The 24,852-nt window shown below is 39.7% G+C and overlaps 1 protein-coding gene and 1 non-coding gene across 3 annotated transcripts; both read left to right on the top strand.

Annotated features, from left to right (window-relative positions):
* Positions 1-312: 312 nt before the first annotated feature.
* kif23 (kinesin family member 23) lies at positions 313-24,501 on the top strand. Of its 2 annotated transcripts, XM_076885825.1 has the most exons (24): positions 313-495; positions 737-803; positions 1,428-1,556; positions 2,671-2,776; positions 2,936-3,072; positions 3,175-3,287; positions 4,119-4,289; positions 4,459-4,503; positions 5,197-5,309; positions 5,576-5,697; positions 5,803-5,905; positions 6,348-6,427; positions 6,509-6,628; positions 6,718-6,877; positions 19,433-19,594; positions 19,700-19,866; positions 19,945-20,118; positions 20,355-20,594; positions 21,195-21,542; positions 21,759-21,992; positions 23,364-23,452; positions 24,066-24,135; positions 24,238-24,308; positions 24,405-24,501. In XM_076885825.1, exons 1-24 carry the CDS (start codon positions 482-484, stop codon positions 24,418-24,420), a joined length of 3,051 nt encoding a protein of 1,016 aa, XP_076741940.1. In that variant the 5' UTR covers positions 313-481; the 3' UTR covers positions 24,421-24,501. The 2 variants fall into 2 exon arrangements, with proteins under 2 accessions (XP_076741940.1, XP_076741941.1); XM_076885826.1 differs by lacking the exon at positions 21,195-21,542 and having other exon boundaries at positions 314-495.
* LOC111500498 (Z30 small nucleolar RNA) lies at positions 5,352-5,449 on the top strand. The gene has a single exon (XR_002721138.1). It is a non-coding gene; the product is annotated as a Z30 small nucleolar RNA (small nucleolar RNA).
* Positions 24,502-24,852: the final 351 nt, after the last annotated feature.

Raw genomic sequence — 24,852 nt, 5'->3', positions numbered from 1 at the left:
GCTCACAGAAGATTGCGAAGTAATTCATTGCTCAAATAAATAAAAAATGTCATGTTATGTCAATGTCATGTTAAATTATTAAACTAAATAATTTTCATAAAATATTTAATAATTGTGTAAAACAAAGAAAGGATTTACATTTCGCTGGTGCAGACATCAAGGACTATTTATGAAGATGAAGAATGAAAGCGGCTGAAAGACGTTTGTACATTATATTTTATATTTTTATTGCATTTGCCAACTTTTTATTTATTTATTTATTTATTTGTTTGTTTGTTTTTTGTTTGTTTGGGGGGGGGGGGTTAGGCTCGGAAGTGAAGGCTCGGAGGTGAAGGCGGAAACACGTGTTTGCCGTTGCCAGATCCCATTGGTTGCTTCGGGTCCGTTTTGAAAAAGTCGCTGATTTGAGGCTTTGAGGCGGAGGGAAGATTCAAAACTAGACAAACAGAAACAGTGAAACCAGCACAGGCACCACGCTACGATGACGAGACAACTGTAAGTACAAGTTTATATTATATATGTCGTTGGTAGGCTGTATTGTTTATGCGTTTTACCATGTCACGAAATGGCGAGTTTAAGGAGTTACCAACGGACGTTGACTCTCTGCTTTACCGTTAGCAGGGGGCTAATTAGCCGTCTAACAACAGGCTTTGTTAAGCCATCACATAGTCATTAATGGTTAACGTTTACAGTGTGTTTGAATTGTTAATGACTATGTATTTATTTACTTTTACAGGAAGGGTAAAACCCCCCGCAGGCATCCTCCAAAAAAACCCTCCAGCAACCAAACGGACCCAGTTGGGGTGAGTGTCCCTGAATTCTTAAAGAAGGTCAACTTGGCAGACAGCACAGATGTGAATCTCATACATTCCACTGGGTGGAAGAGAAAACATTCCAGTGAGGGAGTGTTTGAACCTAGAGTGGAGTAATTTACTGACAGAGTGAAAATTCTTCTGGACAATTTCTCTTCAACCTGACTGTGAGCCCACAGTTTCGCTCTGCAGCCATCACTTTTCTTCCTCAAAGGCAGATTTAGACTTTTAGCAGCAGAAAGAAGAAGCTTTTGCAATAAAAGTTTCGATTGCTATCTCTCCTCAGTTTTTTGGGCCAACCAAAATTCCCCCCTTTTTGTTCTTTAACAAAAACCCAACAGTATAAAGACTCTGGCTGTGAATAACGAGACTCCTCAGTTTCTTAATAAAAGTATGTTTAAAAGTTTCACCAAGTGGTAATAAGCTGAAACAAATGGTAGCAAAAATCCTACTGCATCCAAGAATGTCAGTCTGTTTGGTGGTTGGTTTTTTTTTTTTTTTTTTTTTTTAATCGCTCATCAGATATTCTTGGGCAAATTAAATACCTTTGCAGTAGTAACGAGCTCAAAATGTACCGTTAGAGCTTGTTTTAATGTGTGTTGTTTTGTTCTTCAGGTATATTGCCGTGTGCGACCCCTGGGAGCTGAGGATGAGGAATGCTGCATTGAGGTGATCAGCAGTACCACCATCCAGATGCACACCCCGGAGGGCTTCAAAACAAATCGCAATGGAGAATACAAAGAGGTAAGAAATCCGATAAGTTTGGAGTAGTAATTGATTAAAGGTAGTGAGATTATGTGTTTCTGTCATTGTCAGGAAAAGCTGCATAAAGACTGAAAACAACAATAAGTAAATCCAGTCATAAATATTGTTTGCATCGTTGGAAATTTCGTAGCTTACTCCTGTGTCATAAAACTCTACGACTGTTAAAGACAAATTATTCCATTTTTGTTTTTTCCCTCCATCAATAGAGTGCCAGGACTGGGCCTGTTTTGCCCTGATGCCTTTCTTTGTGTAATTTTACATGAGATGTAGTGATGTTGGACAGGTGGGGGCACACTTCCCAGTTTGTTGTGACTTTTGCTATCACCTCTCATAGCTACAAATGCCTTGAAGACCACAATTTATTTATTTATTTTAGTTTTTTGTTCCACACCACTAGGTGTGTCTATATATCTGTTTCCCACTATCATGTGCAGTTACCTGACTGCTTCATACTTTTGCATTCTCACAGGTCTTTCAGGTAACTGCACATGATAGTGGGAAACAGATATATAGACACACCTAGTGGTATGGAACAAAAAGCTAAAAAGAGCTGTGAGAATGCAAAAGTAGGAAGCAATCAGATTGAATATTAAACAGTCTTAACCATGCTAGCTAACTACCCAGATTGACTTATTTACCATCATGTATAAAAATCAATCCCTTCTTATTCAGTACACATCATTTTGCTGCATCTCCATATCCCAAATATAGTCTGTTATAATTTGATGTATCAATATCTGTTAAATTGTACAATGCATTGTTTATGGAGTTACTGAACTTTTGTAGATGTGGGGAACAAGGTGTTCTCAGACCGGATTAGATGACCTCCTTCAAGAGTGGAGATTAGGCATCGAGAAGGAGATATGAATAGAACTACTCATCCTCTGTAATAAATGAGCATAGCTGAAGTGGTTTGTCTAGCCTTGTAGAAGGCTTCATTTCAGGCGTATCCCCAGAAATGCTGAAGAATTTAGAAAGTACAAGAGAAAAAATAACACATGGTTGATTTTGGTCTTCCAGAACAAGCAAAGCATGCATACGTATATTTATTTATTTTATGTATTTATTTTTTGTAATCCCTTTTGGTTCACAGACACAGTACTCTTTCAAAAAAGTCTTTGGAGTTTCAGTATCACAGATGGAGCTCTTTGAGCATGTGGCGAAACCTCTTGTTGATGACCTCATCCGTGGAAAAAATGGTAAAAGCAAAGGCCACATCAGTAATATGCAATGATTATTTTAAAGTACAGTAACATTTTAAATTACAGTGACCTGTTTCCCCTCTTAACAGCTGCATTTTAACCTACTTTAGCCTTGAGTTCATTATTGGCAGCTGATTTCCTCTCTGTTTGTGTCAGGTCTGCTTTTCACGTACGGGGTGACAGGAAGTGGAAAGACTTTCACCATGACAGGCTCCCCAGGCCAGGGTGGACTTCTGCCTCGCTCCCTTGACATGATTTTCAACAGTATAGGTCCTTACCAGGCCAAGAGATATGTACGAAAATGGCACATAAAAATGGTTAATTATGTTTGGCACCAGAATAACTGAGTAATTTGCTTATTTATTAATTTAATTTCCTTTTTTCTCTTTGTTCAGGTATTTAAGACTGATGAGAAAAACAGTATTGAGATTCAGACTGAAGTAGATGCTTTGTTGGAGCGCCAAAGGCAGGACAACAACTTGTCTGTTCCTAAAACACCCTCCACCAGGTAAAGGCCCATTTTACTTTTTTTTTTTTAATTATGGGTGTGAAATGTAAGTTCACATTACTGAGAAAGATGTGGTGGAATCTGCGGTCAGCAATCCAAAAATCTACATCCCATGGTGAGATGTGCCTACTGACTTGGAGCTTTGTTGCTAAAGAAAGACTACAGCAAAATTTTGCAAAACTCCAAATCCCAATATCACATGAAATTATGCATTCAAATTTGACAATAAAGACATGCCGTACAGTCCTGCATTTCAACAGTGTAAAAGTCATGGATGACAAGAATTATCAACACATTTTTGCTCTTACACTTCATTTACTTTGTACAACTAAATAATCTGTCTTTCAAACTGATGTTCTATAGCCTGACACAGATTTAGATTTTATTAGACCCATTTTATCCATCCAGTGGAATGGCAAGAAACGAAACATATGTTGTAAAAATCATCACTGTCTGTGAAGTAGGACTTTGACTTATTCAGGTAACCGGAAGTTACCTGAATAAGTCAGTCCTAGGTTTATTAACTATTCCAGAGTAACTTGTGCTGCTACTGCTGTGGAGAAGATCATGTTCAAAATTAGAATTAAAATCAAATTGTCACCTATTGGCCAATTGATTCAAGAGTCTTTCTTACCCTTTAGGAAGAATCAGCACTGTAAAATTGCTAAGACTTTATTTCTGTGTCACTGTTTCACCTGACTGGTGATGTTAGGATAAGTGAATCTAGTTAACAGAAAGATATTTTGGGTTTGTTAAGCTTGCATTGTTGCCTCAGTTCTGAGTATAGTGGGATGTTGGTTTTAATGTGCAACTTTCTACTTTGATTTTTAGGCTAAAGGCTGATCCTGAAATTGCTGACATGATTAAGCCAGAGGAGACCTCTAAATCAGATGGCGTGGATGACGACAGCAGCTACAGCGTCTTCGTCTCCTACGTAGAAATCTACAACAACTACATCTATGATCTCCTGGAGGAAACTCAGGAAGATGCAATCAAGCCAAAGTGAGTTTAGAAAATATACAACAAAAGGAACACAATTCATGTGTACAGTATGTATGTGGATCATGTTTTATCTCATTAGAGTAATAGAGTAAAATATTAGGTGTAGTTCAGTTTATTTTCTATGGCAGATTAGCCAGGAGACAAAACTGTTGTCTTTTCTTTTTACTAGGTGGAATGGTGGAGGCACACCAGTGCGCCAGAACACCGAGTTGATGTATGTGACCAGTGAATATTTGTAGCAGCCTGATTTTTAGCTGAGCTTCTGCTGTTGCATACAGATGTGCAAAAAAAGTAACCTGTCAGTGTTGGAGACATTTCCTAAGTTTCACAGATGTTTTTGCTGTCATAAAAATGAGTTTTGATGATTTTTTTTTTGTTTTGTTTTTTAAATAATAGTACACTGACTATATTTTTGGGATGATTGGTGTGCAAAATTTGAAGCTTCTCTTGTTTTTTTGAGCTCAAGTTATCAGTTATTTTGTCTGCAAATAATTGAATTGATTATTAAAATAATCAGCTGTAGTCCAAAATTCAGAGTTACGTCATGCAAAAAGTATAAATCTGGGAGCACATTCAGTGGTAAAACATATGTATTTTGGACACATTCATTCTGAACCACGCACAAACCATGTATAACAGAGCTGCTGATGGGAGGTAATGTCTCCAGTGTTGATGAGTGTTACTTTAGCCTTAAATCCTTATATTCTCCCTGCTGCTTTTGGTGTTTGTTCTGGCAACGCTGAATGTTCTTACATCTATTTGTGATGCTTTATGACTGTAACTGGTTACTTTCTGTGGCTGGAAACAACCAGCATTAATGTCTTCGACTCCCTGCCATGCTTGGTATGCAACATCTTGCAGATTGAAGGAAAAGCAGTTCCCTAATATGATTATTTTCTAAATGCAGACCGCCTCAGTCTAAAATCCTCAGAGAGGATCAGAATCACATCATGTATGTGGCCGGTTGTCTGGAGGTTGAAGTCAAATCTGCCGAGGAGGCTTTTCAAGTGTTCTGGAGAGGTGAGTTGTTCTCATATGAATGTAAAGAAAAAATAAAGTACCCTGCAGTGATGATCGTAGATGTGACTGACCTGGAATTGCTGCCCTCTGGGTTCGGCTCTGGCCAGTAAATGACCTCAGTTAATCTTCTCTCTGAGCAGGTTGTTGAGGAATGTGAATGCTCAGTATGAGTTTTGTGTCTGAAATAGTTTGGCTTTTAAATTGTGCATAAAAATGTCTGGAAAGAAATGTGGTTTTAGAAATGGCCTGTACTGTGTTTTTTCCAGGTCAAAAAAAGAGGAAGGTTGCGAACACCCGGCTGAATAGAGAGTCCAGTCGCTCCCACAGTGTGTTCATTATTAAACTGGCTCAGGCGCCTCTTGATGCAGATGGCGACAACGTTCTCCAGGTCAGCTAAAAGTTGAACCAAATTTCCCCACACCAGAGCCCTGTTGGTAACATACTTGGATAAACCATAATTGACAAATATTTTTCTTCTTAATTTGATTGTTAGGATAAGAACCAGATAAGTGTTAGTCAGCTGTGCCTGGTGGACTTGGCAGGAAGCGAGCGAACTGGCAGGACAGGGGCAGAAGGCACTCGTATACGTGAAGCAGGTTTGTTAATATTTAAATCCTTATTTTGGACAAGTTCGGTAAACTTGAAGCAGAATTGCTTGAAGTTTTGAATGCAGTGGTGACCTTTAATTTAGATAATGCTCCAAAATAATGGACATTATAAAAGTGGCTGCTGATTTTTTTATCAGTTACAATTTAGCCAAAAGTGTCCTAAAAACTTATTTTTATTCCAGAAGAATATGCTTAAACTAGTTATACTTTACAAAACAAGATATAGAAAAAAAACACACGTATGTCTGTTAACAGATTACCTGAATAGTAGTAGTTGTCACTTTCTTTTATTCATATATGACTTATTTATGTAGCATACAAGGGCTGTCTCCTGCTGGCCATCTGTTAAGACAAGTCTGTTTATATACAAGCCTATGGACTTTGATTTAGCTGGGGTTCATTTGAGCTTTAACCACTTTTTGCCTTTCAGGTAACATAAATCAGTCTTTGCTGAATCTGAGGACATGCATCGAGATACTTCGAGAAAACCAAATGTGTGGCACAAACAAGGTATGTGTTGCCAAACTGAAGATGGACTTGGATTTCATTTCCTGATAAAATATGTATATAATTGACATTTTTCTCTTCCAGATGGTCCCCTATCGAGACTCCAAAATAACCCACCTGTTTAAAAACTACTTCGATGGAGAGGGAAAAGTTAGAATGGTTGTCTGTGTCAATCCCAAGACTGATGACTATGAGGAAACCCTGGTAACTTGACCCTGCCCTCTTACTTTGTTACTTTTTAATTACCCCCCCCCCCCCCCCCCGGACATATAACATGTGCTCTGTTTGTGCAGCTGGTGATGCGGTTTGCAGAGATGACCCAAGAGGTGGAAGTGGCCAGGCCAGTGGACAGACCAATCTGTGGCTTTACTCCAGGCCGTCGTCATAGAAACCAGGCATTCAAAGATGAGCTGTCTCGCAGATTGGAAGAACGTGGTGGCCCCATAGATCCTGGTATGTGTGTGAAACATCCTGTTAATCAAAAGATTAGCCGAAATGTAAGAACACTCAACCTTTTAACAAGAGCAACACAAAGTGTGTTTTCCACTTCTGCTAATTGTTGTTATATTCACTAATATCATTGGACACATTTTTGTGTGCTTCTAAATTCAGATAAAACCAAGGTTAAGCTGGATGGCATTACCTTGACCTTCAGTAACACTGTGAGGAACCTTGGGAGTAATTTTTGACCAGAATATGTCCTTTATTGCACATATTAAACACATATGTAGGACTGGTTTCTTGCATTTGTGCAATAGCTCTAAAATCAGAAAAAAATAGTTCATGCATTTATGACTATGACTCTTGTAATTCATTATCAACCGGTCCCAAAAGCTCCCTGAAAAGCCTTCAGTTGATCCAGAACTCTGCAGCGAGAGTGTCAACAGCAACTCAGAAGAGGGCATATTTGTTTTTCCGGAACCAGCTCCCAGTTTGAATTTGAAACACCCTCTTTCTGCTTTTAGGATTAGGCTTAAAACTTTCTTATAGTTTGGTATTCATCAGATGACTGTAAACTGTCCATTAATTATGCGGCTTGTTTATGCTGCAATACGTCTTGGCTGCTGTGGGCTTCTTCACTAACCTCTTTTCACTCTCTTCCACAGCACATCTTTTATGCTGTCTTCCTCCCCTCATCCCCTCATTCCTATTCCTATTAAATGGAAGTTTTTCTTCCCACTGTCATCGGTTGCTTGTGAATTGTATATTAAATGGCCAGAAATGTCAGGCTAATGCATCATTTCTCTGAAATTACAACAATGATTTAGATGATACTTCAAAATAACAGCCCAAATAAGATGGCTGCACAGTGGCAGCTTTTACATGGACTTTTCATTTTCATTTTATCATCTCAAGGAGAATTGTAGTTGGAGGTGGCTGTAGCTCAGGAGGAAGAGCAGGCCATCTGCTAATCGCAAAGCTGGTGATTCGAACCCTGGCTGCTTCAGTCTGGATGCCAAATATCCTTGGGGAAGATACTTTGAGCGCTCAGTGTACAAAAGCGCGATATAAGAAACAGTCCATTTACCATAGTTAACTGTAGCAACATTTAAAGTATTATTCAGCCTTGTATTCACAATTTTAGAAAACTCGGGCATCAACTTACTATGTGTAAAGGTTTAATTTGAAAATGAGAGAATGCATTATTTTTCAAGAAGTTCTTTGGAAACACAAAACATGCAAATTACCGGACAAGCCAAACTCTTGCAAACGTAATTTCCATTAAAATTAAACACAATTAATCTGAACTACTATTGTGTAAATGTTTTAACAGTATTGTGTGTGATGATTATTAACAACCACACAATTGCTTTAAGGACTTGTGATTCCTTGTCTTCTGTAGACATGCCTGCTGCTGCTGCAAACACTCTGATCCTCAGTCTCCCATCTCTACCCTCCTGTGAGCTGACTGACCCACATGATGACATCACGCTGCCCAGGCTGATTGAAGCCCTGGAGAACAGGCAGAGGATCAAGCAGATGCTGATGAAGGACTACAGTAAAACAGGTGTCTGTTCTCATTTTAGCTCACCTGATACTTTTTGGCTTTGAAAGATCAGTTTTTGAATAGTTGTCTTTCTCTTGGCTCACATTTCTCTTGATGTTATTTCAGCCAACATGATGAAGCCTGTGCTCAAAGAACTGGATACCAGCCTAATTTCCAAAGACAACTTTATTCAGGAACAAAACGGCAAACTGATAGAGAAAGACAAAATCATCCAAGGCAACAAGGCAGAGATTGAACGTTTAGAGAAGAAAACAAAGATGCAAGAACACAAGGTGGGAGACTAATCCATTCACGCTGCAGATTTAAAGGTTGTCACTTTTTTTTCTTTAATATTAATGTCTCTGTTTCAGATTGACATCCTGCAGAAAACAACTAAAATCTTTGAAGATGACAAGCGCTCGCTGCAGCATGAGCTGGAAACCAGAGAGCAGAGGCTTCAGAGAGAGCTGTCAGAGAAGAGACGCATGGAGCAGCGCATGCATGGCGTGATCTCGGACACCCAGTTCAAGTGGGAGAAAGAATGTGTGAGTTTCAAATATCTTTTTTTTCCTTTTATTCAACAATATATAGATTTCCAATAAAGACCACAAACAAAAAAAGACCTACTTTGAAATGTGTGTAAAATTTAGATCTTACTATCAGTTTTGCAAACAGCCCTTGTTGGTCATTGTTTTAGTCTTTATAGTGGCAGCTAATTTGTCTTATTCAAGCACCTTGGATAATATTGCATTTGAACATTTTGCAATATCCTCACTGTGCAGGAGAGACGTGTTAATGCACTGCAGCTTGAGATGCAAAATAAGCTGTGGGTGAAAGACGAAAAGCTGAAGCAGCTCAAGGCCATCGTGACAGAGAGCAAGACTCCAGGTCGCCCTGAACCTCCACCCCGTCAGACGCAGCCACAGCCTCTACCACAGCATCAGCCCCGTTCTCAGCGACCCTCCAAAGAGGACCGCCTACCGCCAAAGAGATCAGCATCACCCTCACCTGTCCCTGTATGTTGTTTAAAAACCATAATGGTGAATGGTATTCTGCCCATTCAAAGTTAAATTCTACTGCACTCGTCTCTCTTAATCTACTAACATCACTAATCCCAGTGCCACAGCAGCAGGCAGGTTATAATAAACGCCTCATGCATATGATCATGTAGTCCTTCAGCAATTAAGTACCACTGTGAAACTGAGGAAATTACATTCCTGGTGAATGTGTAAGAGTTATTTTGATGCTGTAGATTTCTCAGTAGGTTGTTCTAAATTTATTGGTCTGAATCTATAGTTTTAAAAATCAAAGATACTGAATTTACAACAAATAAGACAAACTGTAAAATGAATTATGTTGCAGATAAATTTGCATCAACTCACAGAACATTTTAGCTCAGCTTAGGTAAATCTACATTTCAGTGTTCATGTTTTTCACCAGGTATGGGGAAAAACATGAACTTTGTACTTTACATAAAGTGGTTGCTGCATTTGATTACATTAGACTGTGAATGTATCCCGTTCCTATAACGTCTAATTTTTGCATGTCTAACTGTGACCATTTAGTCTTTCCATTTCACTCTCCAGTGCCCAGTCGATTCCCCTCATGTCAGTCCAAAGCCAGAGTCACAGTCAGGCAGTGCTGCTAGTGATGAGGAGGATGAGACGAACCCAAGGCCCACCTGCCCCGTCCCCAGCAGAAGTACCTTTTTGTCTGTGGCTAGATCTGCATGTGAGGAGCAGGCAGCTCAGGACAGCATGCAGGGTTACAGTTCCCCTAGTACACCCACAAGACCCCAGGCCTCAACGGGCACTTCAGTCAGCCGGGCCAGGAGGAGAGCTGTGTGCTTGAGCAGAGTGGATGAGAGAGACTGCTTCCCTTCCCCTTCGTTTCATGTAGACCTAATTGAAAGAAGATACAGGGTCAGTGAGTTAGCTAAAGGCAGCAGCATGAGGTTGTAATGTGTCAGGATTTTGGCTCCTACAAGTTTAGGGTGTGGGGTACTCTGCCCCCCAAAATGTATAAGTTTTATGATTTGTTTTGTCAAGCTTTGTAATGCTTTATCAAGTTCTGTGTTTTTGTTCACTTTGGATTTTTTTTTTAAATTTATTTTCTTTCCCCTTTTTAAACCGTTTTCCTGTTGATCTGTTCAGACGACAACACCAGTACGCCCGCGTCACCGTCGTTCCCGCTCTGCTGGTGGGGAGAAGTGGGTGGACCATAAGCCATCGTCAAGCATGGACTTGGGCACAGTTTTGCAGCCGGTCATCCCCAACGCCATCCAGGTGTCTGCACCCAGCGAGAAGGCTCTGTCCAAGTGTGACAGATACGTGCTAACGCACCAAGAAGTTGCCTCCGACGGCGAGATACAGACCAAACTTATAAAGGTCAAGTATGCAGCACAGCATATTACTGATATTTAGAATGATATATTTGGTTACACTTCCTTACTCATGCAGACATTTATATTAGCAAGTTTTCAGCAAACCAGCAGCATATTTGCCAACTTGAGTTTGAGTCAGTGTGGTTTTGTAACTGTTTGTTTTACACTTTGCTCGAATAAGTTTGTCCGTTTTAAGAAGTGAATTTAAATAATTTCTATAAAGTGGTTCTCAATGTTCTGTTGCATGATTGTAGTAGCGTGCATGCTTATCCTTAGAAAGGAAACTCTTGTGATGGTTGAATTACTGATCACAAGAAGGGCTTCGCACTGTATTAAATATTAAATAACAAAGATATCTAATGGTGGTTCTTTTTGGGGGTTTTTTCTTTAGGGCGATGTCATCAAAACGAGAGGAGGGGGGCAAGCTGTCCAGTTCACTGACATTGAGACACTGAAACAGGAGCTCACTACAGTCCCAAGGTAATAATTTATAACCTTAACCAAAAAAATATATATTGAAATGTTTAATACAGGGCTTATACAGGTGCTTGAAATCCTTGAATACACTTGAATTTTAATGTCAAGGGTTGTTGTTTTTTTTGTGGCATATAGGAAATAAGCATCAGTATCTGATGAGACGACTTATTCTTATTTTTTGGGTGTTTGGTGCAGTTTTCTTTTGTTTTGTTGTTTCTCAGCAGGAGATGAATATCTCGAACAAGTTGATTTATTCACATTTGCACATCTTAATTTTTAAGTGAAATGTGCATTTTGAGTTTATACACTTATAAGGCAACCTTTTCCTTTTGCAGTATTTTTGTGTAGTGTTTTTCTATGTTTTAACAAAAGGGGAACAAAGGCATTTAATAACAGGATAACAAAAAAACTGGATTTGCTTTCTGTGCTGGCCTTGTTCTGTCTGGTATCCAGACAGATACCAGACAGGAACCGGTATCCAGTTCCTGTCTGTCTTTGACTGAGATCAACTTGACAGCTCAGTTGAGCAAAGACACATCCCTTATTCTATGACAGCAGGACACAGCATCGGACATTTTGATTAGCTTATTTCACTACTGTTGTCAGTTTGGTATCCAGTTTAAAAAAACAAACAAACATATTAATATTGTTAATAATTGTACATGCATTACCTAACATGCCTCCTGAGTCTTACATTTTTTTAAGTTGTTAAATATGATTCCAAACTGCTGAAGGTGTGCTAATGTTTTTACGTATCAATCTCTGAAGGCGGAAGAGGAAGTCTTCAGAAGGCGTGTCAGCCAGTGGAGATGGAGCTTTGACTGATGTGGAGACGAGGGTAAGCTGATTTAAAAAATTCTCCTCAGATTCGAGGCTGAGCTATTCAGAACACTTGCAAATAGATTTAGGTCCTAATCTTTTCCCTCTTCGCAGTGCTCTGTGGCTGTGGCGATGAGGGCTGGATCAAACTTGGGACCTGGGTTGGAGCATCATGCAGTCACCAAGTAAGCTGTCAACTTTCTGCATTGCCTCTGAGTAAAGTGTAGTTTTCTCTCAGAATACATAACTACAGATTGTGATTCACTCGGTTTTCTGTTACAGGCGCAGAAAACCCTAAATGCTGCTGACAGATCAACAGTAACCACTCCCCTTTATCCTCACCTGACTGTTGTGCAATAGTCTGACCTCTGTTTTTATGTTTAGTTCTAGTGATGATATTTAAATGCTTTCCATGTTTTTATATAAATATGCAGAAGAGTATATACATAGGTCACCAAAGCATTGTTGTGTAAAATAACTATCTATTTACTCAGATATATGCCTCTTTAGTTACTGTGGCTCTACAGCTAAACAAAATTCTGTTTGCACATATTTTACTCTGCTCACGAGTTATTGTAAAACCTCCACAGTAATGATTTTTGTCTCATGTATACAATTTGTCTGATTTTGGTGAATTAAACTGAGCTTCAAGTTTGGAAAAAGTGTTTTTGTTTTCATTTTATAATTTTCTCACTTTTCTTCACTACACTGAAAGAAAATCCAATAGAGTGGTTCCTGAATTTGCATATAAGGATTTTGTGTATCCAGGTTGACTAATTTGAATTTCCCATCTAAACATAATTGAGTCTTTTAATGCTAACATATTCTGTAAGGATGTTCAGTCTATTAGATTAGAGCATATGTTCCGCTGCCCCTCAAGTGCTATAAATGGCAAAGATATGGGCACATCACTACAGTTTGCAAATGGGAAATGGGTAGTGTGTGTGGAGGTGAACACAGATATGAGGAATGTGGGGATAGTGTAGGATAAATGCAGTAACTGTGGGGGGCAGCAAGGGGTAAGTTATGGGGTTGTTAAGTCAGAAAGAAGGCCATGGAGGTCAAACAAGTTAAAGTAGTTCACATCGCAAGTTACACCAAGGCTGTCAAGAGGGAACAGAAGAAACAGGAAAGGCTCAACCGATGTCAACATCAGATTTCGTGCAGACACATGGAACTCATACAGGACTGACAGTGGAGAAGATGATTTTGTTTATTGCCTATGTTATAAATTGCATAGATCAAGTGAAACACAAAACAGAAACTTATAATTGTGAAAGGAGCAGAGAGGTCTTTTGGCATTAAAGATATATCTCGGGAACATATCAATATAAGACTTGGAGGAGAGGGAGATGAGAGGACAGTATGATCACTGTGGAACGCCACAAGTTTGATTGCAAATGGACAAGGGCTCAAAGGATTCATCAAAAAATGCGAAAATAAATAATCTGTATTCAGAAGACCTGGCTTAAACCTACTTTGGATTTTGTTATTAAAGGTTATGATGATGTCTGGAGAGATAGAAATGAGGGTAATGGAAGAGGGTTTGTAAAATTTGTAAAGCAAGGAACCCAATATAGAGTCCTAGCTATAGGAACACAGAATACTTTGTAATGAAAATCTGGTCAAGATATAGTAGCATCAGAGTAGTCAATTTTTTGAATCCGGGTAACACTGTTATCAGTAGAGGAACTTGGCACATATTTAAGTGGGAAAGTAATATGGTGTGGGGACTTTAATGCACACAGCACATTATGGGGTAACTGTAAGGATCAGAATGGAGCAGTGATTGATAGAGATAAAAAAAAATGTGTGTCTGAATGATGGAAGTGGTACAAGAGTGAAAGTTAGAACAGGTGCAGAATCAGCAAGTGACATTACATTAGTGTCACACTCATTGGCAGGTATTTATTCATGGCAGGTAATAAAAAAAGACAACTGTAGGCAGTGACCATTATCCTATAATGACTGAGATAGAGCTGAGTGTAGAGAAACATGACATAGGGGTGTGCAGAAGTGGTGTTTCAGTAATGCATATTGGGATACATTTTGATTAGTTAGTGAAATGCAAAAGATTGATATGAATGTTGGGGTTGATGATTTAAATTATTCTATTTGTAAGGCAGTTTTAGAGGCAGCAAACTGGGCGATAAAGAGGAAAGAAGGGAAAAGAAGATTGTATCTTGTTGGACAAAGGATTGTGATAAAGTGATTAAATAAAGCTTTTAACATATTAAAGAGGAATCGCAGTTTTCAGAATTTCATTGAATATAAAAAATTACAAGCTAAGGTAAGAAGAACAATTAAAAATGCAAAGAGGGACTTCTGGAGGGGTTTTTGTAATCCAGTAGGGAGGGAGACAGAAATACACAATGTTTGGTCAATGATTAGAAGGATGAATGGTATAAAAAGGGAGTATGGATATCCAATCTTGAGAGATGGAAAGGCAACAGCATTAAAAGATGAGGAAAAAGCAAAACCTTTGTTAAAATCCATAGTTCAGGCAATGCTAGTGGAGAAGGACGAAGTGGAAGAGAAATGACAACCATAGAGAATAAGGATTTACTGAAACAAGTAGAAGATACAGATGGTTTATTAAATATTACTTTTACAAAGTCAGAATTGAATCGAGTTCTTCGGAAATCCAAATTATAAGCACCGAAAAAAGATCAGGTTTGCTATATCATGATAAACCATCTTAGTGAGTCAGCTAAAGATCTTTTGTTAGAGTTCTATAACAGAGTTTGGGAGGGTGGAAAACTGCCGCAAAGCCGGAAGGAGGCAGTGGTTGTGCCCATAGGTAAGCCAAGAAACGATGGTAAAAATCCAGGAAATTGCATACCTATAGCTTTAATATTTAATGTCTGTAAAATAAATGTGCAGTTGATAAGACCAAGACAATATTTTTTTCTACAAGGAAAAGAGTTGGTGAGGAAGCCAAGCTAAAGTAATATGGTGAAGAGTTAGAAAGAACAAGTAAATTTAAGTTTCTGGGATTGTGGCTGGATATAACATGGGCTGTACACATTCAGAAAATAGTGGATAAATGCAGAAAGGTATTAAATATAATGAGATGTTTAGTTGGGGTGGACTGGGGAGCGGATTGGAAGTCTTTGAGGGCCATACACACTGGGTTGATTAGATCAGTGTTAGATTATGGATGTGTAGCATATAATTTCGTGGCTGACACAAGTCTTTTAAAGTTAGACTTCAGTCAGTATCAGGCACTAAGACTCTGCACAGGTGCATTTAAAACAACCTCAACAGCAGCTTTACAGGTAGAGATGGGTGAGATGCCACTAGGAATCAGAAGAAAACAGCTAACACTCAATTACTGGGCAAATCTACAGGGACATGGACAGGATCACCCAACACAAGAGGTACTGAAACCTTGCTGGGAGGAAGGGCATTTAGTTTAAACTCACATACAGGTTTACATTGACCAGTATTATAATTATGTACAAATATATACAGATGCATCAAAGAATACAGCCAGTCAAACCAGTGTTGTTCTGGAGTTTAAAGTCAAAATAGGGAAAAGGATCAATGATGGACTGTCGGAGAAGGAGACTGGAGAAATGCTCACAATTCTGTTAGCTGTTCAGTGGATAGAAGACACGAGGCTGTTACAATCAGTCATTTGTTCAGACTCAAGCTCGTCATTGGCCAGTTTACAGTGTAGCCACTCGGAAAGTAGAGCAGATGTTCTAACAGGAATTCAGGAAACACTTTACATAATACAAATGATGGGATTTACAGCTGTCTTTTTATGGATTACGGCTCACTGTGGAGTAAAAGCAAATGAAATGGCAAATAGAGATGCGAAGGAAGCCACAAAACATGGGGTAGTTGACCTGGTTATTAACTTCTGTAAGACAGAGATAAAGAGTATTGTAAGGCAAGAAATGAAGAAAAGGTGGGAAAACAGTGGGAGGGGGAAAGGAGGGGACTCTCCTATAAAATTTAGCGGAGAGTAGGAGAAATGAGAACCACAGGAAGGAGTAGGAGAAAGGAGGTGGTACATATCGTGGTCATATCGAGAATAAGACATACTGGTTTGAACACTACACTGTTCATGATAGGGAAACATAATACAGGGAAATGTGACTACTGTGGAGAAGAGGAAACTAGAGAACATGTTATATTGTCAGAAGTATCAGGTGGAGAAAAGACAACTGACCCGAAACCTCAGAAACATAAAAATGAAGCTAGATCTTATTGATTTACTGCAAATGGTCTCAAGAAGTGAAAGTTATCAGGCCTTAATTCAGTTTTTAAAAGAAAGTAAATTGTTTGGGAGGATTTGAGGGTTTTTTTGGTGGCGGTAATGCATCCTTCAGTTGTTTGCCAACCGCCAATCAAATTTAAAAGAAGAAGAAGAGGCGTCGAGGTGGAGGGACGATTTAAAACAAATAGAAACGGTGAATTCAGCATAGGTACCACGTAACAATGACGAGAGAAGTGTAAGTATAGGTTTATATTATATATGTTGCAGGCAGGCTATATTGTTTGTGTGTATTACCCTGTCACTAAATGGTGAATTTAAGTTTAAGGAGTTAACAACGGACGCTGACGCTCTGCTTTACTGTTAGCAGGGGGCTAATTAGCCATCTAGCAAGTGGCTTTGTTAAGCCATTATAAAGTAATTAATTGTTAACGCTTACGCTTCTGTTTGAATTGTGAATGACTTTGTATTTATTTACTTTTACAGGAAGGTTAAAACCCCCAGCAGGCCTCCTCCAAAAAAACCCTCCAGCAACCAGACGGACCCAGTTGGGGTGAGTGTCCCTGAATTCTTAAAGAAGGTCAACTTGGCAGACAGCACAGATGTGAATCTCATACATTCCACTGGGTGGGAAAAAAATTCCAGTAAGGGAATGTTTAAACCTAGAGTGGAGTAATTTACTGACAGAGTGAAAATTCTTCTGGACAGTTTCTCTTCAACCTGAATGTGAGCCCACAGTTTCATTCTGCAGCCATCAGTTTTCTTCCTCAAAGGCAACAGATTTAGACTTTTTCATCTGGAAGAGTTTTATTGAGAGGAGTGCCACCTGACTGCCATCTAACTGAGGTTTTAAACTTTAAGACAGCAGTGAAACCTGCTATGATGTATGGTTTGGAGACAGTGGCACTGACAAAAAAGATGGGAGGCAGTGCTGGAGGTGGCAGAGTTAAAGATGTTAAGATTTTCATTGAAACTGACCAGAATGGCCAAGAATAGAAATGAGTATCAGACAAACAGCTCGGCTTGAGCTGTTTGGAAGCTCCAAAATAACCCACCGGTTTAAAAACGACTTCGATGGAGAGGGAAAAGTTAGAATGGTTGTCTGTGTCGATCCCAAGACTGATGACTATGAGGAAACCCTGGTAACTTGACCCTGCCCTCTTACTTTGTGTCTTTTTAATTAACCCAAAATTTTATTTATTTATTTATTTTTTCCAGACATAAAGGAAATGCTCTGTTTGTGTAGCTTTTGGTGCAGTTTGCAGAGATGATGCAAGTGGAGGAAGTGGCCAGGCCAGCGGACAGACCAATCTGTAGCGCTACTCCAGGCCGTCATCATAGAAACCAGGCATTCAAAGATGAGCTGTCTCACAGATTGGAAGAACGCAGTGGCCCAATAATTCCTGGTAAAAAAAATTAATACTGTGCTTAAGTTTTTATTTATTTATTTATTTAACACACTGGGGCGACCGTGGTTCAGGGGGTTAGGAAGCATATCTGTAACCGGAAGGTTGCCGGTTCGATTCCCGGCCTCTCTGTTGTGGTCGTTGTGTCCTTGGGCAAGACACTTTACCCTACCGCCTACTGGTGTTGGCCAGAGGGGCCGATGGTGCGATATGGCAGCCTCGCTTCTGTCAGTCTGCCCCAGGGCAGCTGTGGCTACAACTGTAGCTTGCCTCCACCAGTGTGTGAATGCGAGAGTGAATGAATAGTGGCATTGTAAAGCACTTTGGGTGCCTTGAAAAGCGCTATATAAATCCAATCCATTATTATTATTATTAATCAAGTGATTAGCCTAAATTTAGGCGCACTGAAGTTTTACACTCAACCTTTTAAACACCAAGTGTATAATGAGGGTTTTTCCACTTCTGGTAATTGTTGTTATATTTAATAATCCACTGGACACATTTTTGTGTGCTTCCAAATTCAGATTATATAGCACCTTTCAAGACAAAGATCACAAAGTGCTTCACACAGAAATGTAGGACTGCTTTCTTGCGTTTGTGCAGTATCTCTAAAATTAGAAATCTCCTCTGTCAGAGTGATGCTGAAAAGTTACTTCATGCATTTATTACTATGACTCTTGTAATTCATTATCAACTTGTCCCAAAAGCTCCCTGAAAAGCCTTCAGTTGATCCAGAACAGCGAGAGTGCCAACAGCATCTCAGAAGAGGGCATATTTGCTTTTGTGGAACCAGCTCCCAGTTTGAATTTGAAACACCCTCTTTCTGCTTTTAGGATTAGGCTTAAAACTTTCTTATAGTTTGGTATTCATCAGATGACTGTAAACTGTCCATTAATTATGCGGCTTGTTTATGCTGCAATACGTCTTGGCTGCTGTGGGCTTCTTCACTAACCTCTTTTCACTCTCTTCCACAGCACATCTTTTATGCTGTCTTCCTCCCCTCATCCCCTCATTCCTATTCCTATTAAATGGAAGTTTTTCTTCCCACTGTCATCGGTTGCTTGTGAATTGTATATTAAATGGCCAGAAATGTCAGGATAATGCATCATTTCTCTGAAATTACAACAGTGATTTAGATGATACTTCAAAATAACAGCCCAAATAAGATGGCTGCACAGTGGCAGCTTTTACATGGACTTTTCATTTTCATTTTATCATCTCAAGGAGAATTGTAGTTGGAGGTGGCTGTAGCTCAGGAGGAAGAGCAGGCCATCTGCTAATCGCAAAGCTGGTGATTCGAACCCTGGCTGCTTCAGTCTGGATGCCAAATATCCTTGGGGAAGATACTTTGAGCGCTCAGTGTACAAAAGCGCGATATAAGAAACAGTCCATTTACCATAGTTAACTGTAGCAACATTTAAAGTATTATTCAGCCTTGTATTCACAATTTTAGAAAACTCGGGCATCAACTTACTATGTGTAAAGGTTTAATTTGAAAATGAGAGAATGCATTATTTTTCAAGAAGTTCTTTGGAAACACAAAACATGCAAATTACCGGACAAGCCAAACTCTTGCAAACGTAATTTCCATTAAAATTAAACACAATTAATCTGAACTACTATTGTGTAAATGTTTTAACAGTATTGTGTGTGATGATTATTAACAACCACACAATTGCTTTAAGGACTTGTGATTCCTTGTCTTCTGTAGACATGCCTCCTGCTGCAAACACTCTGATCCTCAGTCTCCCATCTCTACCCTCCTGTGAGCTGACTGACCCACATGATGACATCACGCTGCCCAGGCTGATTGAAGCCCTGGAGAACAGGCAGAGGATCAAGCAGATGCTGATTGAGGACTACAGTAAAACAGGTGTCTGTTCTCATTTTAGCTCACCTGATACTTTTTGGCTTTGAAAGATCAGTTTTTGAATAGTTGTCTTTCTCTTGGCTCACATTTCTCTTGATGTTATTTCAGCCAACATGATGAAGCCTGTGCTCCAAGAACTGGATACCAGCCTAATTTCCAAAGACAACTTTATTCAGGAACAAAACGGCAAACTGATAGAGAAAGACAAAATCATCCAAGGCAACAAGGCAGAGATTGAACGTTTAGAGAAGAAAACAAAGATGCAAGAACACAAGGTGGGAGACTAATCCATTCACGCTGCAGATTTAAAGGTTGTCACTTTTTTTTCTTTAATATTAATGTCTCTGTTTCAGATTGACATCCTGCAGAAAACAACTAAAATCTTTGAAGATGACAAGCGCTCGCTGCAGCATGAGCTGGAAACCAGAGAGCAGAGGCTTCAGAGAGAGCTGTCAGAGAAGAGACGCATGGAGCAGCGCATGCATGGCGTGATCTCGGACACCCAGTTCAAGTGGGAGAAAGAATGTGTGAGTTTCAAATATCTTTTTTTCCTTTTATTCAACAATGTATAGATTTCCAATAAAGACCACAAACAAAAAAAGACCTACTTTGAAATGTGTGTAAAATTTAGATCTTACTATCAGTTTTGCAAACAGCCCTTGTTGGTCATTGTTTTAGTCTTTATAGTGGCAGCTAATTTGTCTTATTTAAGCAACTTGGATAATATTGCATTTGAACATTTTGCAATATCCTCACTGTGCAGGAGAGACGTGTTAATGCACTGCAGCTTGAGATGCAAAATAAGCTGTGGGTGAAAGACGAAAAGCTGAAGCAGCTCAAGGCCATCGTGACAGAGAGCAAGACTCCAGGTCGCCCTGAACCTCCACCCCGTCAGACGCAGCCACAGCCTCTACCACAACCACAGCATCAGCCCCGTTCTCAGCGACCCTCCAAAGAGGACCGCCTACCGCCAAAGAGATCAGCATCACCCTCACCTGTCCCTGTATGTTGTGTTTAAAAACCATAATGATGAATGTTTTTAAGGGTGTTGAATGGTATTCTGCCCATTCAAAGTTCAATTCTACTGCACTCGTCTCTCTTAATCTACTAACATCACTAATCCCACTAATCCCAGTGCCACAGCAGCAGGCAGGTTATAATAAACGCCTCATGCATATGATCATGTAGTCCTTCAGCAATTAAGTACCACTGTGAAACTGAGGAAATTACATTCCTGGTGAATGTGTAAGAGTTATTTTGATGCTGTAGATTTCTCAGTAGGTTGTTCTAAATTTATTGGTCTGAATCTATAGTTTTAAAAATCAAAGATACTGAATTTACAACAAATAAGACAAACTGTAAAATGAATTATGTTGCAGATAAATTTGCATCAACTCACAGAACATTTTAGCTCAGCTTAAGTAAATCTACATTTCAGTGTTCATGTTTTTCACCAGGTATGGGGAAAAACATGAACTTTGTACTTTACATAAAGTGGTTGCTGCATTTGATTACATTAGACTGTGAATGTATCCCGTTCCTATAACGTCTAATTTTTGCATGTCTAACTGTGACCATTTAGTCTTTCCATTTCACTCTCCAGTGCCCAGTCGATTCCCCTCATGTCAGTCCAAAGCCAGAGTCACAGTCAGGCAGTGCTGCTAGTGATGAGGAGGATGAGACGAACCCAAGGCCCACCTGCCCCGTCCCCAGCAGAAGTACCTTTTTGTCTGTGGCTAGATCTGCATGTGAGGAGCAGGCAGCTCAGGACAGCATGCAGGGTTACAGTTCCCCTAGTACACCCACAAGAACACCCACAAGACCCCAGGCCTCAACGGGCACTTCAGTCAGCCGGGCCAGGAGGAGAGCTGTGTGCTTGAGCAGAGTGGATGAGAGAGACTGCTTCCCTTCCCCTTCATTTCATGTAGACCTAATTGAAAGAAGATACAGGGTCAGTGAGTTAGCTAAAGGCAGCAGCATGAGGTTGTAATGTGTCAGGATTTTGGCTCCTACAAGTTTAGGGTGTGGGGTACTCTGCCCCCCAAAATGTATAAGTTTTATGATTTCTTTTGTCAAGCTTTGTAATGCTTTGTCAAGTTCTGTGTTTTTGTTCACTCTGTTTGTGGGATTTTTCCCTTTTTAAATCATTTCCCATTGATCTGTTCAGACGACAACACCAGTACGCCTGCTGCACCGTTGTTCCCGCTCTGCTGGTGGGGAGAAGTGGGTGGACCATAAGCCATCGTCTAGCATGGACTTGGGCACAGTTTTGCAGCCGGTCATCCCCAACGCCATCCAGGTGTCTGCACCCAGCGAGAAGGCTCTGTCCAAGTGTGACAGATACGTGCTAACGCACCAAGAAGTTGCCTCCGACGGCGAGATACAGACCAAACTTATAAAGGTCAAGTATGCAGCGCAGCATATTACTGATATTCAGAATGATATATTTGGTTACACTTCCTTACTCATGCAGACATTTATATTAGCAAGTTTCAGTGTTGGGAAGGTTACTTTTAAAATGTATTCCATTACAGAATACAGATTACATGCCCCAAAATGTATTCTGTAACGTATTGTGTTACGTTACTCAATGGCAGTAACGTATTCTGAATACTTTGGATTACTTAATATATTATCATGCTTTTTACAACAACGTGAATGTACTATTGCTGTGTGATTTATTACTGTTACTGAAGGTCCGCGGCTCCGAACTGTAGTAAAGGGACCTCTGACTAATACGGCGGGGTCCCTGTCGGCTCGTAGCCGAAAAATAGCTTTACTTTGTTGTGTGGGTCAACTTTTCTTGCGAGAGACAGAGAGAGGCGTTGAAAGGCTGCTCCAACGGAACTTATTGTTTCGGAGGAAAACACGAACACGGTGTACAGTCGAGTCTTAATAGCTTACTTACAACTGGGCTCGTCAGGCACTCTTCTTGGCTGCAGTGGTTATTATTATATTTACATGCTTCCAGCTCCCGTTTTTCCTCGATGACAACTCGTACCTTTCCACTCGCCTTTTTCTCCCTCCTCGCGCTCACAGACCCATAACGTGTGTGGCAGTCCATTCTCCCTGCAACACGGACTACACTGCCCATGATGCTACATTCTTTAGAGCTATGCTTGTAGCATTCTGCCTGTTAGCTTAGCACAACAACAACAACAACGAAAAGGCCTCTCTCACCCAGGAAACACACAGTCGCAGAGAGAGAGAGAGCATCGCCCTGTAACCATGGCAACCGTAACGCTGCCGCCTGGGACAACAGAACGTAGCTGTCAAACAAAACCCAAACAGTCCTGACCCGCGACAAAATGAAACAGGAAAGTACCGCAGTGTAATCCATTTATTTCAACAAAGTAACTGTATTCTAAATACCACCTTTTTAAACGGTAACTGTAACGGAATACAGTTACTCGTATTTTGTATTTTAAATACGTAACGGCGGTACATGTATTCCGTTACTCCCCAACACTGGCAAGTTTTCAGCAAACCAGCAGCATATTTGCCAACTTGAGTTTGAGTCAGTGTGGTTTTGTAACTGTTTGTTTTACACTTTGCTCGAATAAGTTTGTCAGTTTTAAGAAGTGAATTTAAATAATTTCTATAAAGTGGTTCTCAATGTTCTGTTGCATGATTGTAGTAGCGTGCATGCTTATCCTTAGAAAGGAAACTCTTGTGATGGTTGAATTACTGATCACAAGAAGGGCTTCGCACTGTATTAAATATTAAATAACAAAGATATCTAATGGTGGTTCTTTTTGTTTTTTTTCTTTAGGGCGATGTCATCAAAACGAGAGGAGGGGGGCAAGCTGTCCAGTTCACTGACATTGAGACACTGAAACAGGAGCTCACTACAGTCCCAAGGTAATAATTTATAATTATAAAAATGTCTTGAATTTGCACCCTAAAAAAATGTTTAACATTTTTAGATGTGTTACCTGACCATATAATGTTCCATATGGTGAACTGGATTTCTGGATACTGCCACATTATCAAAAAACAGATAATACTTTTCTTCTTCTTAATAGAAAATAAGACTTAACCACCAAGTTTATTTCCATTCTGGAATGTTATAATCGTTGTGTTGCTGAGGTTTAAATATATTTCACTCTGTAATAACAGGATAACAAAAAAAACTAGGGTTTGCTTTCTGTGCTGGGATTGTTCTAGAGTACGTCTTTGACTGAGATCAACTTGATAGCTCAGTTGAGCAAAAACTCATCTCTTATTCTATTTAATTCATAACAGCAGGACACAGCATCGGACATTTTGATTATCTTATTTCACTACTGCTGTGAATTTTGTAAAAAAAAAAAAAAAAACTAGTATTGTTAATATTGTTATTGTTGCTAATATTGTTAATAATTGTACATGCATTACCTAACGTGCCTCCTGAGTCTTACATTTTCTTAAGTTGTTAAATATGATTCCAAGCTGCTGAAGGTGTGCTAATGTTTTTACGTATCAATCTCTGAAGGCGGAAGAGGAAGTCTTCAGAAGGCGTGTCAGCCAGTGGAGATGGAGCTTTGACTGATGTGGAGACGAGGGTAAGCTGATTTAAAAAATTCTCCTTCTAGTATCAGAATCAGGCTGAGCTATTCAGAACACTTGCAAATAGATTTAGGTCCTAATCTTTTCCCTCTTCGCAGTGCTCTGTGGCTGTGGCGATGAGGGCTGGATCAAACTTGGGACCTGGGTTGGAGCATCATGCAGTCACCAAGTAAGCTGTCAACTTTCTGCATCGCCTCTGAGTAAAGTGTTGTTTTCAGCAGAATACATAACTACAGATTGTGATTCACTCGGTTTTCTGTTACAGGCGCAGAAAACCCTAAAAGCTGCTAACAGATCAACAGTGACCCCTTTATCCTCACCTGGCTGTTGTGCAATAATAAAAATAATATTAATAAAAAAAATGTATTTAAAAGAGCCTTTCAAGACACCCAAGCACACTTAACAATAGAATAAAACACATAAACTGAGGGAGAGAACAAGTGTTTCTTACATCTGGGGCTAGAGAGTTCCACAGCCTGGGTGCAGAGCAACTGAAAGCTCTTTTCCCCATAGTGCTGAGATTGAAAGAAGGCACAGCAAGCTGGATAGAAGAGGTAGTGCTTAACAGGTCAGAAAGGTAAGCTGGTAGGAGGGGGTTCTTGTAATAATCCGGAGTTTTGAACCAGTTGAAGCTTATGGAGGAATTTTTGGGGGAGACCATGCAAGAGAGAATTGCAATAGTCAATGCGGGAAGTAACGAGAATGGGCGTAGA

The sequence above is a fragment of the Maylandia zebra genome, linkage group LG7 (assembly GCF_041146795.1).
Source record: "Maylandia zebra isolate NMK-2024a linkage group LG7, Mzebra_GT3a, whole genome shotgun sequence".
Classification (NCBI taxonomy): domain Eukaryota; kingdom Metazoa; phylum Chordata; class Actinopteri; order Cichliformes; family Cichlidae; genus Maylandia; species Maylandia zebra.
Note: the sequence above shows the minus strand (reverse complement) of the source record. Positions and strands in the feature narration are given on the sequence as shown.

Coding starts and splice junctions, on each gene's coding strand:
- kif23 (XM_076885825.1), top strand. Junction 5,310..5,575: donor TTTTCAAGTGTTCTGGAGAG/GTGAGTTGTTCT, acceptor TGTTTTTTCCAG/GTCAAAAAAAGAGGAAGGTT. Junction 5,698..5,802: donor ATGGCGACAACGTTCTCCAG/GTCAGCTAAAAG, acceptor TTTGATTGTTAG/GATAAGAACCAGATAAGTGT.